General features: G+C 34.4%; 1 protein-coding gene and 3 pseudogenes across 1 annotated transcript; 3 read left to right on the plus strand and 1 right to left on the minus strand.

Annotated features, from left to right (window-relative positions):
• Positions 1–1087: 1087 nt before the first annotated feature.
• On the plus strand, positions 1088–2780 carry LOC126704784 (pentatricopeptide repeat-containing protein At4g19890-like; annotated as a pseudogene).
• Positions 1949–2780, plus strand: LOC126704785 (pentatricopeptide repeat-containing protein At4g19890-like; annotated as a pseudogene).
• Positions 2781–3014: 234 nt separating this feature from the next.
• LOC126704786 (G-type lectin S-receptor-like serine/threonine-protein kinase LECRK4) lies at positions 3015–6332 on the plus strand (annotated as a pseudogene).
• A 3078-nt stretch (positions 6333–9410) lies between these two features.
• Positions 9411–9945, minus strand: LOC126705742 (uncharacterized). The gene has a single exon (XM_050404915.1). The coding sequence runs from the start codon at positions 9805–9807 to the stop codon at positions 9544–9546; it is 264 nt and encodes an 87-aa protein (XP_050260872.1). The 5' UTR covers positions 9808–9945; the 3' UTR covers positions 9411–9543.
• Between the last annotated feature and the right edge of the window lie 5385 nt (positions 9946–15330).

The raw sequence follows: 15330 nt of genomic DNA on the forward strand, positions 1-15330 counted from the left end.
TTATACCATCTCATTTTACAATATTTCCAGCATCCCAAACTTTTATTTTCCTATTCTACTCAGTAAAATAATATATCTACACAATAAAATAATATCTCCTCCAATCACCATCATTTATTCTTTCTTTCTCTCAATCACCATCACAATAAAATATTAGTTTTTTTTTTTTAGAATTGTGCTACAGTGCAATTCTAAAGATAGAATTGCAATGTAGCACTATTGCAAAGAAATTTGCAATACTTAGCAATAGCATTTCCACTGTAGCACTATTGCAAAAAAATTTGCAATACTTAGCAATAGCATTTCCTGATGCAATACATTTTGGGGCTTGAAATGCCAAATATTCCTCACATTTGGCATTAGCATTCTCCAATGCTAATGCTCTATAGCACAATGGTATTTTTGTACAATAATACATAGACTAATGTGAGTGTATTTTGGGGTTGATTGAGAAAATTTACGCAATTATCATAGTTATACAAATGAATGTTTTAGAAATTATTTAGATTGTGGGCAATGGTTTCATGATTTTTTTTTTTAACTTGTACTCTGGCCCCCTAACTCAAAATCTTGAGTCCGTCCTTGGAACTTGAGTTTTATAAACTCAGGTTTTAAATGACTTTTTAATTACAAAATGCTAGATCATTGTGTGCTACCATGTCATATTTTTATAGAACTTGATGGCCTTAAACTTGAGTTACATGTAAAACTCAAGTTTCAAAACAGTGATATTCTTCAAAATGGTTCACGATCAGTGATAGATTGCTCAATATTTCGGCAAATAGTGATATTTGGCCATGTTTTTTCCTACAAAACACAACACAAAGTCAGTCTCACAGACTCATTTTCTAGGGAATGATGGCAACTCTTTTATGTCTATGTTTAATTGTGAAGGAAAAAAAAAAATTGAATGTAATTGTAAACTATGGGGAGAGTATTTTCCCTCTCCTCCTGCCTTCAAGGCTTCAACAGAAACTATCAGTAGCAGTAGCAGTATCAGTATCAGCAGCAGCAACACTAATCCCCATTTCACCCCTCTTCACTCTCAGAAGTCAGAACACTACACGTTGACGTACCCACATGAACCTTTGCACCAACACAACCCACTTCACCATCAACCTCTCATTCACTTATTAGAACTGTTTGTTCATTGGTCTGTGGCTCTTACTACGAACAATCCCACGTGACCATGTCACCTCCAAACCTTAATCTTCAGCTAAATGCTGATTCTTTGACTCATGATTCATGAACGTGGCATTACAGTTGTTGCATTGCTTGCTAGCGAGGTGGGTTCGATGGTGGCCTTGAGTTTCTTCTTCTGGGCAATTGGGTATTGCCAAGTTTAGCCATTTTATGCAGCTTTACATAATGTGTGCAGTGGCATTGATTGGTAATGGAAATATGGGGAGAGCCTATGAAGTGATGCAGTGTATGGTAAGGGTTTTTACTGATTGATTAAGCAGGCTGTTGATGTGGTTATCGAGATGCAAAATCAGCGGTTAGCGCTGAGTACTCATTTTTTCAATTGTGTTATTTGATATGGGTACGAAATCGGTTTGGTTGAATATGCGGAGAACATGTTCGATGAAATGTGCGAGAGAAGGGTGTCTCCTTATTGTTGTAGTTAGAAGTTGATAGATCATAGATGACTGAGTGAAATGCCTGGGAGAGAATTTGTTGTAGATAATGCGACCTTGACATTAGTTATCAACGCGTTTTGCAAGAAGGGTTTTGCAAATAAGGTGTGTTGGTATTTTGATAAGATGATTGCGATGGGTTTGATGCTAAATGTGATTAATTTCACATCTTTGATTCATAGGGTGTGCAACAGTGCAAGAAGGGCAGCACTGAGCAAGCGTTTGAATGTTGGAGGAAATGGTAAGAAATGGCAGGTCAAGCTCAACAAGTGGTTGGTCAGACCCAACAACCAATAGGGGCACCTCTTTAGAAACCTAATGTTTACACCCATACAGCATTGATTGATGGGCTTTGCAAGAAGGGATGGACTGAGAAGGCTTTTTTACGATTTCTTAAGCAGAGTGACATTTAAACGCCTAATGTTCACACGTATACAACAATGATCGGTGGGTGTTGCAAAGAGACAACTTGAACGGTGCTGATATGTTCTTGAGCAGAATGAAAAAACAGGAATTGCTTCCCAATACTGACACATACTCTCATTGATGGACACTGTAAAGCAGGGAGTTTAGAAAGAGCATATGAGTTGATGAACGTAATGAACAATGAAGGTTCCACTCCTAATATCTGTACATATAATGCAGTTATTGATGGCCTCTGCAAAAAGGGAAGAGTTCACGAGGCTTTTAAGTTGCTTAAGAAGGGTTTTCGTCGTGGACTGCAAGCTGATAGAGTTACGTATAATCCTCATATCTGAGCACTACAAGCAAGCGGGCAGGTACAAAGCAAGTCTTGGTGTTTTTCAATAAGATGGTCAAAGTTGGGCCCGATGTACATTGATTGCTGCCTTTTGTAGGCAAAGAAGATTAAAAGAAAGCAAGAAGCTTTTTGATGAAGCTGTTATTCTTGGCCTGGTTCCAACAAAGGAGACTTATACATCCATGATATGTGGGTAATGTAGGGATGGGAGGGTTAAGTTGGCGCTATTATGTAATACACCGGAGTATTAGACCTCTCTCTCTCTCCAATAAATGTGGGTCTCAAGTTCATGTGAGAAGGTGTAATAATAATATACCAGGTGCACTAAAAAATTTCAGCCCACCATTCAAATATTGAGGTGTATGGATAAAATTTCCTTAGCAGTATTTTGGTCACGAATGTGTCTCAAGTCTTCATTCCACTTACAAGTATCACTGAGTAAGATAGACCACAGTAGACAGTAACTTCATATTGCAAGTGTATGACTGTAACCACTCTTAACCTGAAACCAGACAGGTTGTAGAAGAGGAATCTGTATTCCTGTGCCCACTCTCCATTTACCTTGGCCAATAGGAAGGTGTCTGCTTGCAGAATATCCTTCCACACCCAAGAATTAGATGGTTGTTGTTTACAAAACTTCATCTTCTCACCTTGCATTAACTTACAAGACAGCACATTGGCACACACAGGTAAGTACTAAGACCCCTGCAAGGTTGTATTATCTGAGTTAGACTACCATTGATCAAAATTGTTTAAGACACAGTTCCATGAACATGTTATTTGGCCTGCCACCAAAACCCATGCATACCAAAACAGCTTGCAAAAAAGGCCAGCTCACCCAATTCATAGGCATTACTCATATCTATTCTTAGAGCACCAAATCTCCATTAACTCAATGATTATCATTTTATAAGGAGCAAAAAGAAAAAATATATATGCTTACATGATTCCTTTCAATAGCCCAAACAGTTAGGAAAAAAAAGAGCTAAACCCTTGACAATGCCATAACCACTTCTCCTTACTCCATTGATCCATTCCACAGTTGACTCAAAATTACTCTCTTTTAATGACCAACAAGGATAAAAAAAATGTTTCCTTTCAATTACCAGACAATTGGAAATTTTTAACCCCACCATAAACCACTCCTTATTTTGCTCCACAAGAAAGAAATTTCAATAACCACACACTTAAAAAAATGAACCCCTTACAATACCATACATAACTCAGCCACGTTTAGCAGTAAGTCAGAGATTCAAAGAAGTTAGGCAGACATTTGGTCTTCATATATTCCAAGTCTAATAAGAGAATTCCAGGGAAGAAAAATTCTAATAATATGAGATAAATAATATATCCACCCATTGCTTGTTTTATTAAATATATATGGTAGTGGATTTTATTCTTAATTCCTGAAAGTCATTGCTCATTTTTCGTTTCAAGGAAAACACAAGGAGACCTATTCTCCACTACGGAAACTATCTTCTTTCTTCCATTTTTCTCATCAATTTTCATAGCAGAAGCTCAACAAGGGAAATCTATTGTGAAGCCAGGTTCTTTGTTAACACCTACCACCAACTCTTCAAGGCCATCAAACTCTGGTCTATATACCTTTGGTTTCTACAAGCAAGGAAATGGCTATGCTGTAGGAGTTTTTCTTGCTGGGATTCCTCAAAAGACAGTATTCTGGACAGCCAACAGAGACAATCCTCCAGTTCCTGCTGATGTCAAATTGAGTTTCACAATTGATGGAAATATAGTTCTGCAATCTGCACAAAACACAGACAAACATTACCACTTTTCCTGAAGGTGTAACATCAGCATCCATGCTTGATTCAGGCAAATTTGTTGTCTTCAATTCCGATAACAATACAATATGGCAAAGTTTTGAACACCCAACTGATACCTTCTTAGCCACTCAGCATCTCTCAGACTTTACATTATATTCTAGTGTTTCAGAATCTGATCAATCAACAGGAATATTTAGGCTGTATGCAGTGGGAACCACACTCCTGCCTGAAAATATGCTTACTGGAGTTCTACACATGGAAATGGAGGTAATGTGACACTACACCTTGATGATGATGGTCATCTCTACCTACTCAATTCCACTGGCACATACCTCAACGATCTGACTCAAGGAGGATATCCAAGGAAAGATAGAGTCTACATAATGAGTAATGATGCTGATGGGATATTGAGACTATACTCATACAATTTAATTCAGAATGGTAATTGGTCAGTCCTATGGTCATCTAATATTGATAAGTGTGACCCTATAGGTACATGTGGCCTTAATGGATTTAGTGTAACAAAACATCAAGATTTTGATTGCAGTTGTCTTCCTGGATTTGCATTTGTTAACCAAAACAAAAGGACTTCAGATTGTGAAAGATATTTCACTACAGAAAGTTGTAGAGACAGAAGCATGGGATATTACATAGTAGCAGTTCCTAATACCACATGGGAAAATGTTAACTTTTCTGCTTTGTTATTGCTAACTGAAGCGGATTGCAAAACAGCATGTTTAGCAGACTGTAACTGTGAAGCTGTGCTGTTCAAAAATGGAGAATGCAAAAAACAAAGGCTTCCTTTGAGATTTGGGAGAAGAATTCAAAGTGAAACAAATTTAGCCCTTATTAAGGCAGGTATATCTCAAACCACTAGCAAGAAAGAACCCACCAGCAAGAAAGAGCTTCATGTGGAGATCCTAATTATCAGTGTTTCACTACTTGCTTTTGCATTCATTGTGTTGGCAATTTCTGGAGTTGCAATTTACAGAAAGCATGTTTGGGCATATAAAAGCATATCTAATAATGGAAACATTGTATTAATTGAGGATATTACTCCACAATCATTTACTTTTTTAGAACTTGAGAAAGTTACAGATGACTTCAAGGAAGAGCTTGGTCAAGGAGTGTTTGGGATAGTTTATAAAGGAACAATAGGGAATGGCCAGAAGGTTGTAGCTGTCAAAAGACTAGACAAGTTTTTGGCTGAACATGAAAGATAGTTTCAGACTAAGATGAAAGTTATTGGGAGAACACATCACAAGAACGAAGTTCGTCTACTCAGGTATTGCCATGATGGACCCAATAGGCTTTTGGTATATGAGTACATGAGTAATGGGTCACTTGTAGATATACTATTCACACTAGAAAAACAACCTTGTTGGAATGAAAGAGTGGAAATTGCTTGCAATGTAGCTAGAGGAATTCTTTATCTCCATGAAGTGTGTATGCCACAGATCGTTCATTGTGACATAAAACCTCAAAACATACTCATGGATGAATACAGGTGTGCAAAAATCTCTGACTTTGGATTGGCAAAGTTGTTGAAGCCAAATTAGACAAAAACCTTTACAGACATCAGAGGCACAAGGGGATATGTTGCACTAGAGTGGCATCAAAAGACGCCAATGACAATCAAAGTAGATGGCTATAGCTTTGGAGTCGTGTTGTTGGAGATTATTATGTTGTAGAAAGAATGCGGACACTAATCTTCCTAAGGAAGAAGCTATCCTTGAAGAATGGGCATGGCATTGCTTTGAGATTGGTGAGCTAGGTAAACTAGTCAATGATGGAGAGGTTGACAAGAGACATTTGGAGAGAATGGTTAAAGTGGCACTTTGGTGCATTCAAGATGAGCCATCACTCCGTCCTTCAATAAAGAAGGTTCTGCTGATGTTGGAAGGGACCATGGATATCCCGATCCCTCCCAGTCCTACTTTTTCTCAGTAGGATCTAGGCTTTGACAGGAAAGAGCAATGGTTTGGAAAATGAACAAACTAAGCCTTGTAATTGGTACAGAAAAGTAGTCAACTTTCCTACGGGCTTTACTTTCAAGCCTTGTAATTTACTTCTACTTCTGCATTTTTCCTTTTTTGTTTTCTTATTATGTACTTATGTCCTCTGGTGTGACTTACTTCTACCTCCGGTATAAGAAGAAACAGTCTTTGTCAAACGTTAGGCACCCAATAATGATTTTCTTTTATGCTGCCAACCAAAAAAAAAGAGTGAAAAGATGTGAAAGGAATTGTTTAAGAGGGAAATGCATGTCAAAGTTTTGTTAGTTAAAATCAAAAAAGGAAATATAAAATGTGGAATATGGAATGACGATATCCATTTTCTTTAAGAGGTAAAATACAGGCATGCTAGACTACAAGTGGTACACGGTAGCAGGTTATATGACATCAAGATAGACAAGGGCCTATCCCCTTGTGAAGCTACTCGGCTAAAATTGGCTTATGAGTATTGCAAAATATATAATTCTGACACTGCCAAAATCATATTAGAAAAGCTAGACAAAAAGCTCTGGATCCGATCAGTTAATACCTTGGTCAGGAAGCTTTGTAGTGAAAGGAAAGTGGGTATAGCAGCTTTGTTCTTTCATAGATTATTAAATAAGGACAGTAATGTGGATTCTGTGACTTCTGCAGCATTTATGACTGCATGTTACGAAAGCAACAACCATGCTCTTGCTTCTAACTTGTCTGAGAGGATCTCAAAAGGCATTGGTTAGCAGTCATTGTTTAATCAAGATTGGTGAATTTATTTGTGTTGAAAAGCTGAGAAGCTATAGCAAGTTTCAATCGTTGATCCTTTTCCTACTGTTGATAAATTAAAAGCTCTGAAGCCTACCAGCATGACAAGCCAGTGATTCTTATTATATATTTTGTGGAGCTCCATTGCCAATTACTGTTTTAAGCCTGTGATTCTTATCCATCACTCCTCTTCCTTTGGAATTAATTGTTGGTTGCATGCTTGTAATTTTGTATTTTTAGTTTTATTTTTTCCCTATAATATAACTTTTCAGCCTTCTCAGATACATTAATTAGTTATGCTACTCTAGCCATAGTTAAATGTTTCTATAATTTTGACTGTATTTACTGCTGGAAGTAATGCTAAATTCCTTAAATTATGGATTCTTCTGCCCTTTATTTCATATGTGGCTCAATCTGCAATGGATGAGACATCAGATTCTGGTACTTTCATCAGAACTGCTTCAACATTCTATAACGTTACTTCACGATATTTAAGCTGTATATTTCCAGCAGAAGTTGGAAGGTATTATCTGTATATATCATGCTTGCCTTTGAACTTTCAGGTGCCTTGCATGCTTGAAGAAAAAGGACTTGCAAAGCCATCAGTTTCATGGTCAGCAAATCTTTTAGTATGTTCCAAAGAGGTGGAATCAAAATCTTATGACCAAATCAATACTGTCTGTTTGTTGCTCAATCAGTTAAATCCAAGTGGAAAAGAACAAAGGAAACTGATGAGCATATGGGATGGGTTTTTCCTACTTCAGGTACAGAGGAACCAGGAGCTAAACCTGACCCCAGGATATGTAAAAGGCTTGGTCTGAGGTTTAATTCAATAGAAGGTGAAACTTACAAGTGCTTTATCCTTTTCACATTTCTGAGGTTTAAAAACAAATGTTTGAAATTGCAATCACAGAGTGAGCAAAGAGCAAAACTAGGTACTCACTTAGGATTGTAATTTCGTCGCAATTTTGTTTCTGCCACAAACAAGCCAGTAAAATCTTCAGGCTTAGAACAGTTAAGTCATTCTGTAGCACCATCTGAACATCATTAAAATTGCTTGCCATAATTGCATTTTCAATTGAAATGGTCGTATGTGTCAATTATTTTATAAATAAACTTGATTTTCTAAACCAATGCTTCATTTCATTTGATTGTAAAGAAAATGGAAGGCAATCATAGTTTCTGAAGTCTTAAAATCTTTTCAACTTTAGTCAAGAGAGCCTTGTAGTTCAGTGGCATTGTCCAATCTCTTTTTTAAGAAAAAACCAGGACTTAAAACCGCCCTTCTCCTTGTTGTAACAATAGAATTATAAAAATGAAATCATTTCAGCTTTAGTTTATTTGCACCTTGGCTTAAGACCAGTAGTTTTTTGGATAAGTAAGCTTTATCCCAGAATTTCAGCTTTGGTTTGAACAAATTTAATTTCTCCCCATGATAGACACATTGACATTGGGGCTTTTTCTTTGTTTCTTTTATGGCTCAAATTGTTGTAACTTACAAATTCAATAACACGGGTTTATGCAGTTCACAAGAAACTGATACAGGAATATCCAAATCTTTTTTGTATATTCTGTGGTCTATCTTACTCCTTTTAGACTAGAGACATTTTCCAAATCCCAGGCATGAGCAGCACTGGTGAACATGGAACACATCAAGCAGCATTATTGTGAAAGCCAACCTACAATGGATCCATTTGAGATTATCCCTATTGGCCCTAACATTGACTACTCTTCTCGACATGACAGTGGGAAGGTTGGCTGCACAGAATGTGAGTGTGACATTCCTACCTGTAATATGCCAACCTTTTTTTTTTTTTTTTTTTTGGAGAAGCAAATCAATTTTTTTTAAAAGAGTTTCAACCTATAACGCCCACTCTTGATGATAGTTCTTTATCATCAGACCAAGATACCAATCAATTTTTGGTGTAGACAGTGATTGAATCCCAAATCTTTTATTCAACTATCAGAGACTTTACTAGTTGTGTTAACTAAAACCCACAAGTAATATCCTAATTGGTTGTATGATCTGCGATGTATTTATGACCATGATGTGTGTAGTATGATTTGTTTTCAATTTAATTGGGGAAATCTTGAATCACTTCTTATTAAGCTAAATTATCTTCACATAACTTTCTTCCTCTTTCTTCTCTATGAAAAACAATAGTCTCCCATTTCAAGTTATGCCCATTTCATAGTTCGGATCATATTTCACAAATCTAAGTGTACAGACTACCACGTCATTTAAAACTTTGACCCAAAACATAAAATTTGATCGTGAAATGGAGAGAATAATCCTCTTTCTCTCTATGATCATTGTTCTCTCTCTTTGTTAACATTCAACAATGGTGTATTAGCATAAATTATAAGCAGCTTTTGACCCAACTCCCAAGGATTGAAGGAAACTTTGTGCCAAGCAATGTGTTTGTAATATATCAGCTATCGTGTGCATTCTAGGACCGTTAAATCTGAAAATATATTTATCTTAAAAAAAAATAAAACCTATTTTTTATTATTTATATTAACAAAATCGAAAACATACAAGAAAGTGAAATCCTAAGACAAAAATCAGCATTTCCAAGAAGCACACGCCAGCTCAAAACATTACATTGTTATTGTTGTTGAAGAGAGGAGAGGCAGAGTGAGAGAGAGAGCTGGGCCTGTTGGCATTGGGTCCGTTTGAGACCGGTCCCACCGCTGGAGCAGAGGCTCCGAACCGCCTCCGACTCGTCGGGGCAAGCCAGGGAGACCAGGCACTGAGCCAGAGCCCGGTTCAGGTGCTTGCAGGCCGCTTCACGAGCCGGTCCGGCCGGAATCTTGCGGTGGCACTCCATTAGCGCCCGCTGAAATCGATCGCACCCATCCAAATTCGACATCTTTAAGTGGGTCCCACAAATTTTGACGAAACTGGATGGCAGCAGCCACCTCGTTTTTCTGTTTCAGGCAACGGGACGTTTAAATGAATTTAACTATCAACGATCAACTGCATAGTTCCACGTTAGTGTTTTCTATGTTTTTGTGTTTTAGAGGGTGCCACGCTAGAGTTTTGGGTTTTTTTTTTAATTTTTTAATTAATACTACTTTAAAAAAAAAATTAAATTTGTTCACACTTAACATGATTGTATACCATTCTTTTACCTACTAGACAAAATTTACTTACAAAATTAGTTGTAGTTTTAGGTTACATCCTTACTTAATAAAATAAAAATTACTACATATTTTGAAAATCTAATTGTTAAATTACATATTTTTTACTCTTTTAATACACATGTCAAATTTTGTATTAATTAGATATTATTTACTATATGATCTATAAGTTTATATTTTATACATAATTTTAAGATACACTATTTTTTTTATTTTTTTTTTTTGATGAATAGACAGAGTCACACTAATTTGCTTTTGTATTGAAACTCTATCATTTTTACTTTGAGATACAGCATGTTTGGAAGATATAAGACCCAAATTTTGTTACATTATATGTAATTTGTTTGTTTAAAAAATTTGTAAACATTTCATAAATAATCATGACTTTTTTTATTATTTCTAATAAAGGTTAGAAATAAATAATCATAACTGTCATAGATGATCGTGATTTTTAAATAGAGACATGTATAAGGCCTCTAAAATAAATTTTTAAAGCAACTTTAAATTTAAGTTTGGGAATCTTTTAACGAAATGTGGTAATTTTGTACCTTCTCGTAATTTGCCATAAAATATGTAGAAGAATATAAAATTATATTCAAGTAAATTGAGAAAGTTAAGAAAGTTGATACAAATATATGCTTAGGATAAGCAAAAAAAAATACTCTCTCTCTCTCTCTCTCTCTCTCTCTCTCTCTCTCTCTCTCTCTCTCTCTCTCTCTCTCTCTCTCTCTCTCTCTCAAAAGGATAGATAAGCTGGCTACTCTAACTGAATTCACCAACAAATATAAGAGAAATAATCGACACTTTAATGGAATCCACCAATGAATATTAGAGCAAAAATCAACACTCACAGGACCACTCAAGGATAAGGATGTATTTGGTAGAGTGAATTTTAAAGAGGATGGAAACAAATGAGAAAAAATGATAAGAGAAAACTTTTTGAAAAGTGTTTGGTTGAAAGGAGAAGAGAGAAAAATGATGGTAGGACCTGGGTGTTTTCTCTCCAAGCCCACTAAAAAATTTTCTTTTTTAAAATAAAAAGAAAACTGGGTGAGAGGAGTTTGATAGGTAAATGATGAAAATGCATTTTTTTTTTCTTTGTTAAAGTTTTGTAAAACACTCTTTTTTTATTTGTTTAAGCCAAATAACGTAGACAATTGCTTAGAATAACACTCTAAGTGAGCATAGGAGAACAAAATTATAATTCAAAACATTACATTTTCAAGACTAAGTTAGAAAGACTCATGAAAACTAGAAACATAAATAAAAGATATAAATTCTTTGACTGATGGAACATAAATGGTTGTAATTTTCCCTAAAAGCTTCAAATTAAATGTTATTTGACCAGTTGGGAAAGAGACTCGTTAAGCTTTCAAATTCAATAACATCTAAAATGGCATGGAAAATTAGTTCAAATATAGGCCTCTTTGGGTAGGGCTTGGGAATCACGTTGGGCTGCGCCTAAAAATTCTTTGGACACTCCTATGACAAATGTGTTCTTTAACGTTGGGCTGGGCTTAAAAATTCTTTGGACACTCCTATTGGGCTAGAAGAAAGGACTTATATTTATTAGGGTTTTGAATCATTAATGAACTAAGTTGGGTTAGACCAGACCTAATCCAACCCCCATTCGAAACGCAATTTGGCTAGCTAAAGAGGATTCATGCAATCCTCACCACTTTCTCTTTCTTCCTCTCTCTCCAACTTATTGTGTTAATGGGCTTTGAGCACTTACAAGACCTGTATAACCCACAGTTTGATGCATTTGGAGCCTAAGATGAAAACTAAATTAAGACCTTTTATATATTTAAATAAATGTTTTTTAAATAAAAATTACTTAAAAGTCTTAAACTCTATTATCTTGTTTTAGATGCAAAAAAAGTTTATAGACACAAAAAAATTTGGACAAAACTTTTCACATTTGTTGATGTAGCATATTGATAATGATAAGTAAAAAAATTATGTTAGTAATAAATCTAGATGAAAACTAGTAAAAGTTGCCAACTCAACTACTATAAAAAAATGTAGTGATATTTTTTGTGTATTGCTTATATATATATAAGTGCTACATTCACAATATTTTTACAAAAAATTCTATGTGTTAAATTGTTACTGGTTCTAATTTTTGAACTCGCCATTGAAATTACTTTTTTGCCTATTAATAACAACCAGTAACAACTTGTCATTTAGGATTTGTTGTAAAAATGTTATGAAAAATCTTTTGAAACATAATATTTCTCTTCTTTTTTCTTTTTTTTCATTTGATAAAAAATATTATTTTATTTATTGACTAATATTTGGGCTTAATTAATACTATTACAATGAAAGAAATATCCCTATTGGTTAAAATTTGGGGGTCTTTTCTTTATCTGGGAGCTTTAGACAACCACCTCATTTGCCTATACTATAGAGCCACCCTGATAAGCCCTTAAGTGACAATGCAAGCCACATTACCAGACTTGACTCATGATTTGTTATATCTATAGTAAATCTCATCTAAATTGCATCTCAACATGAAATGTTTGTTTGTTACTACTAATGTCGATTGATATAATTCCTCAAAATTAGTAGCTTCAAGAGGTGTCAATCCTCCCATAGAAGCAAACTAAAGGAGATTTAGCTGACTAACTTACCCAAATCAACATCAACCAAATTATCTCAACCTCCCATGAAAAGCCACTGCTCCTGATTTTGTCATAACCTCAAAACCCAACAACTAACTAAAGACAATCGTCACTGATTGAAGGAGGATTTTAGATGTTCCTTTAAGCCTCTATAAAGGCACGACCAATAGGAGTATTAACTAAAGTTGCTCTACTCACCAACATACAACATTTACTTCTTTGCTTAAGACGATATATTGTGTTATATTATATACAATAAATCTTCTTTTGTGTGTGTATGTGTTTAATTGATAGCATAAATAAAACTCTCTCTCTCTCTCTCTATCTCTCTCCAATCTAAGAATTGTTAAGGCAAGTAGAGACTATTAGTGGACTTTTAGTTTACCTTCAAAGGCTTTTTGTTCTTTTAAAAGCTTTCAAGACACCCTTATAGCCATTGATACCAACAAGTGCAAGTGGGAGGAGCAAGCTCGACTCTCCATTCTGAACCCAAGTCAGAAAGCTAAGTCAATTTAGACACAATACATGACAAGGTGACAAAAACAACCCTGACCATATGTAAGCTCAATGGCTCCTTATGTGAGTTGTAAATCCTATTTTGCTGGTTGGCTTTTTGTAGTAGGTTGCCCTATAAGTGATTTTTTTTTTTTTTTTTTTTTTTGGTGTGTGGATCTTGCTTGCCTAAGTAGCTTATATTTGACCTAGTTTGCTCTTAAACGAAAATTTATAATTATTTAAATAAGAATGACCGAGTATTAGAAGAATATTATAACATATATCACAACTAATACAAGTTGGCTTGCAAACTTGCTATCAAGTTAATAAATTAAAGAATTAAATATTAAAGAGTATATTGATCAATAACCTATATCAAGTTATACATGCATTTCATGGGTCTTTTTCTTCACCCCATGCATCTCATAGTTTTTGAACGCAATATTTAATATTTATACATACATCTGCAATTATACATCTCACGAGATTGAGGAGTGGAGGGGAATTGGCTCATTAATAGCTCCGCCAAAAAAATCTCAAATATTAAAAGGTCCTTAGTTTTAAGCCTTGGCCCTTATCGAAAGGACAAACCCCTCTGTCTCTCTCTCCAGTCTCCACCCTCCATAAATTCTCTCTCCCAAAACCAATCCTAATGATGAGTCATCACCTTTCAACAACCCATTATAAAATTTTCCTTTCGGACCCACATTCTGTAATTAGAAAACTCAAACAAAAGTTACCTTATGTCATTTACTTCTCACCCCATTTTTTATTACCCCTTTTGGTAATTCTATGGCCACCACTTTCATGCTTTCGTAGGTTTAATATAAACTCAAAATTTTAATAATTGTTAATATAGAAGAAGAAAGAAAGGTCAAAAGATACTATATAACTTTTTAGAACTAATTAAGGTACATACACTCATATAGAGCTTTTTGTGCATATTATTATTATACATCTAGATTGATTTATTTTTTTCAAATTTTTTTTATAGTAATCAAATTACATATTTAAAATATTTACTTGTCTATAGATTTTGAAAAGCCTCCTATGAACCCCTACTTAAGAAGAAAATTTTACTAATTGCCACCCGAATGTAAAATCCAATTTGTAATTGCATTTGTAAGATTGTACGTTTTGTTTCATTTGACTTAAATATAATTTGCTAAAACCTTTAATCTTTTATAACAAATTATATGAATAAAATTGGTGATGCACTCAATCCCTATAGCACTATCAAATTAGCATTCACAAAATGCAACACTAGTATGAAACTAATTAAGATGATTAAACTCTTATGGGGTGTAGTTGTATATGATTAGGATTGGGATATTATATAATGCAGTGGGGATACGAATTTTCCACGAGACCCAATTCATACAATCTTAAATTCAAAAGATTCATGCCCTTTAAAAAATAGTTGCGGAACAATGGCTTTTATATTATCTGCCTACCTCATAATATCGGTTTTTGAAAATAAAGGATTGTATTATCAAGGGGCATCTTGACCAATCCACTTATACATACATACATATATATATCTATATATGAATTATCAAAAGTCTTCACAGTTTCTATGCTGTATCACAAATCATAACATATATATACTCCGGAAAATTTACTAAATTTTAGCGATAAATTGACTATAGATTCTTTATCTATAAAAAAAATTAAAAAATAAATAAAAGGCTAATAGATTGATTCAAGAATACATGCAAGGGTAGTTGGCATTTTCTTACATATTATTATTATAATTTTATAATTTCTTTAGTTCTTCAAAAAAAAAAAAAAAAAAACTTCTTTAGTTTTTTACCTACAAGTAATTGAATTTATTGAATGTATTTGTTACTAAATTATCATTATCTATTTCTTGATAAAAAGTTATCATGATCAAATGGGATGGAGTAACTTCTTTTTATTTATTTATTTTTATAATCTAATGTTATAAAAAGTGGTTGATAGTAGATTTAAACCTAATTGCTGAACTAAGGCTCTTGGTTATTTTTTTTCGGTTTGGAGGTAAAAGCAATTTTAGGTGTTTTTTTATCAAGACATCCAGAGGCAACTACCAAATTATCAACCAAAAAAAAAAAAAAAATGCAAACCCAATATTAATTTCCTTAACAAAAAACA

The sequence above is a fragment of the Quercus robur genome, chromosome 11, assembly GCF_932294415.1.
Source record: "Quercus robur chromosome 11, dhQueRobu3.1, whole genome shotgun sequence".
NCBI lineage: Eukaryota > Viridiplantae > Streptophyta > Magnoliopsida > Fagales > Fagaceae > Quercus > Quercus robur.

What these genes read in the sequence shown, in the direction of transcription:
- LOC126705742 (XM_050404915.1), bottom strand. Translation starts at nt 9,807, where the DNA reads ATGTCGAATTTGGATGGGTGCGATCGATTTCAGCGGGCGCTAATGGAG.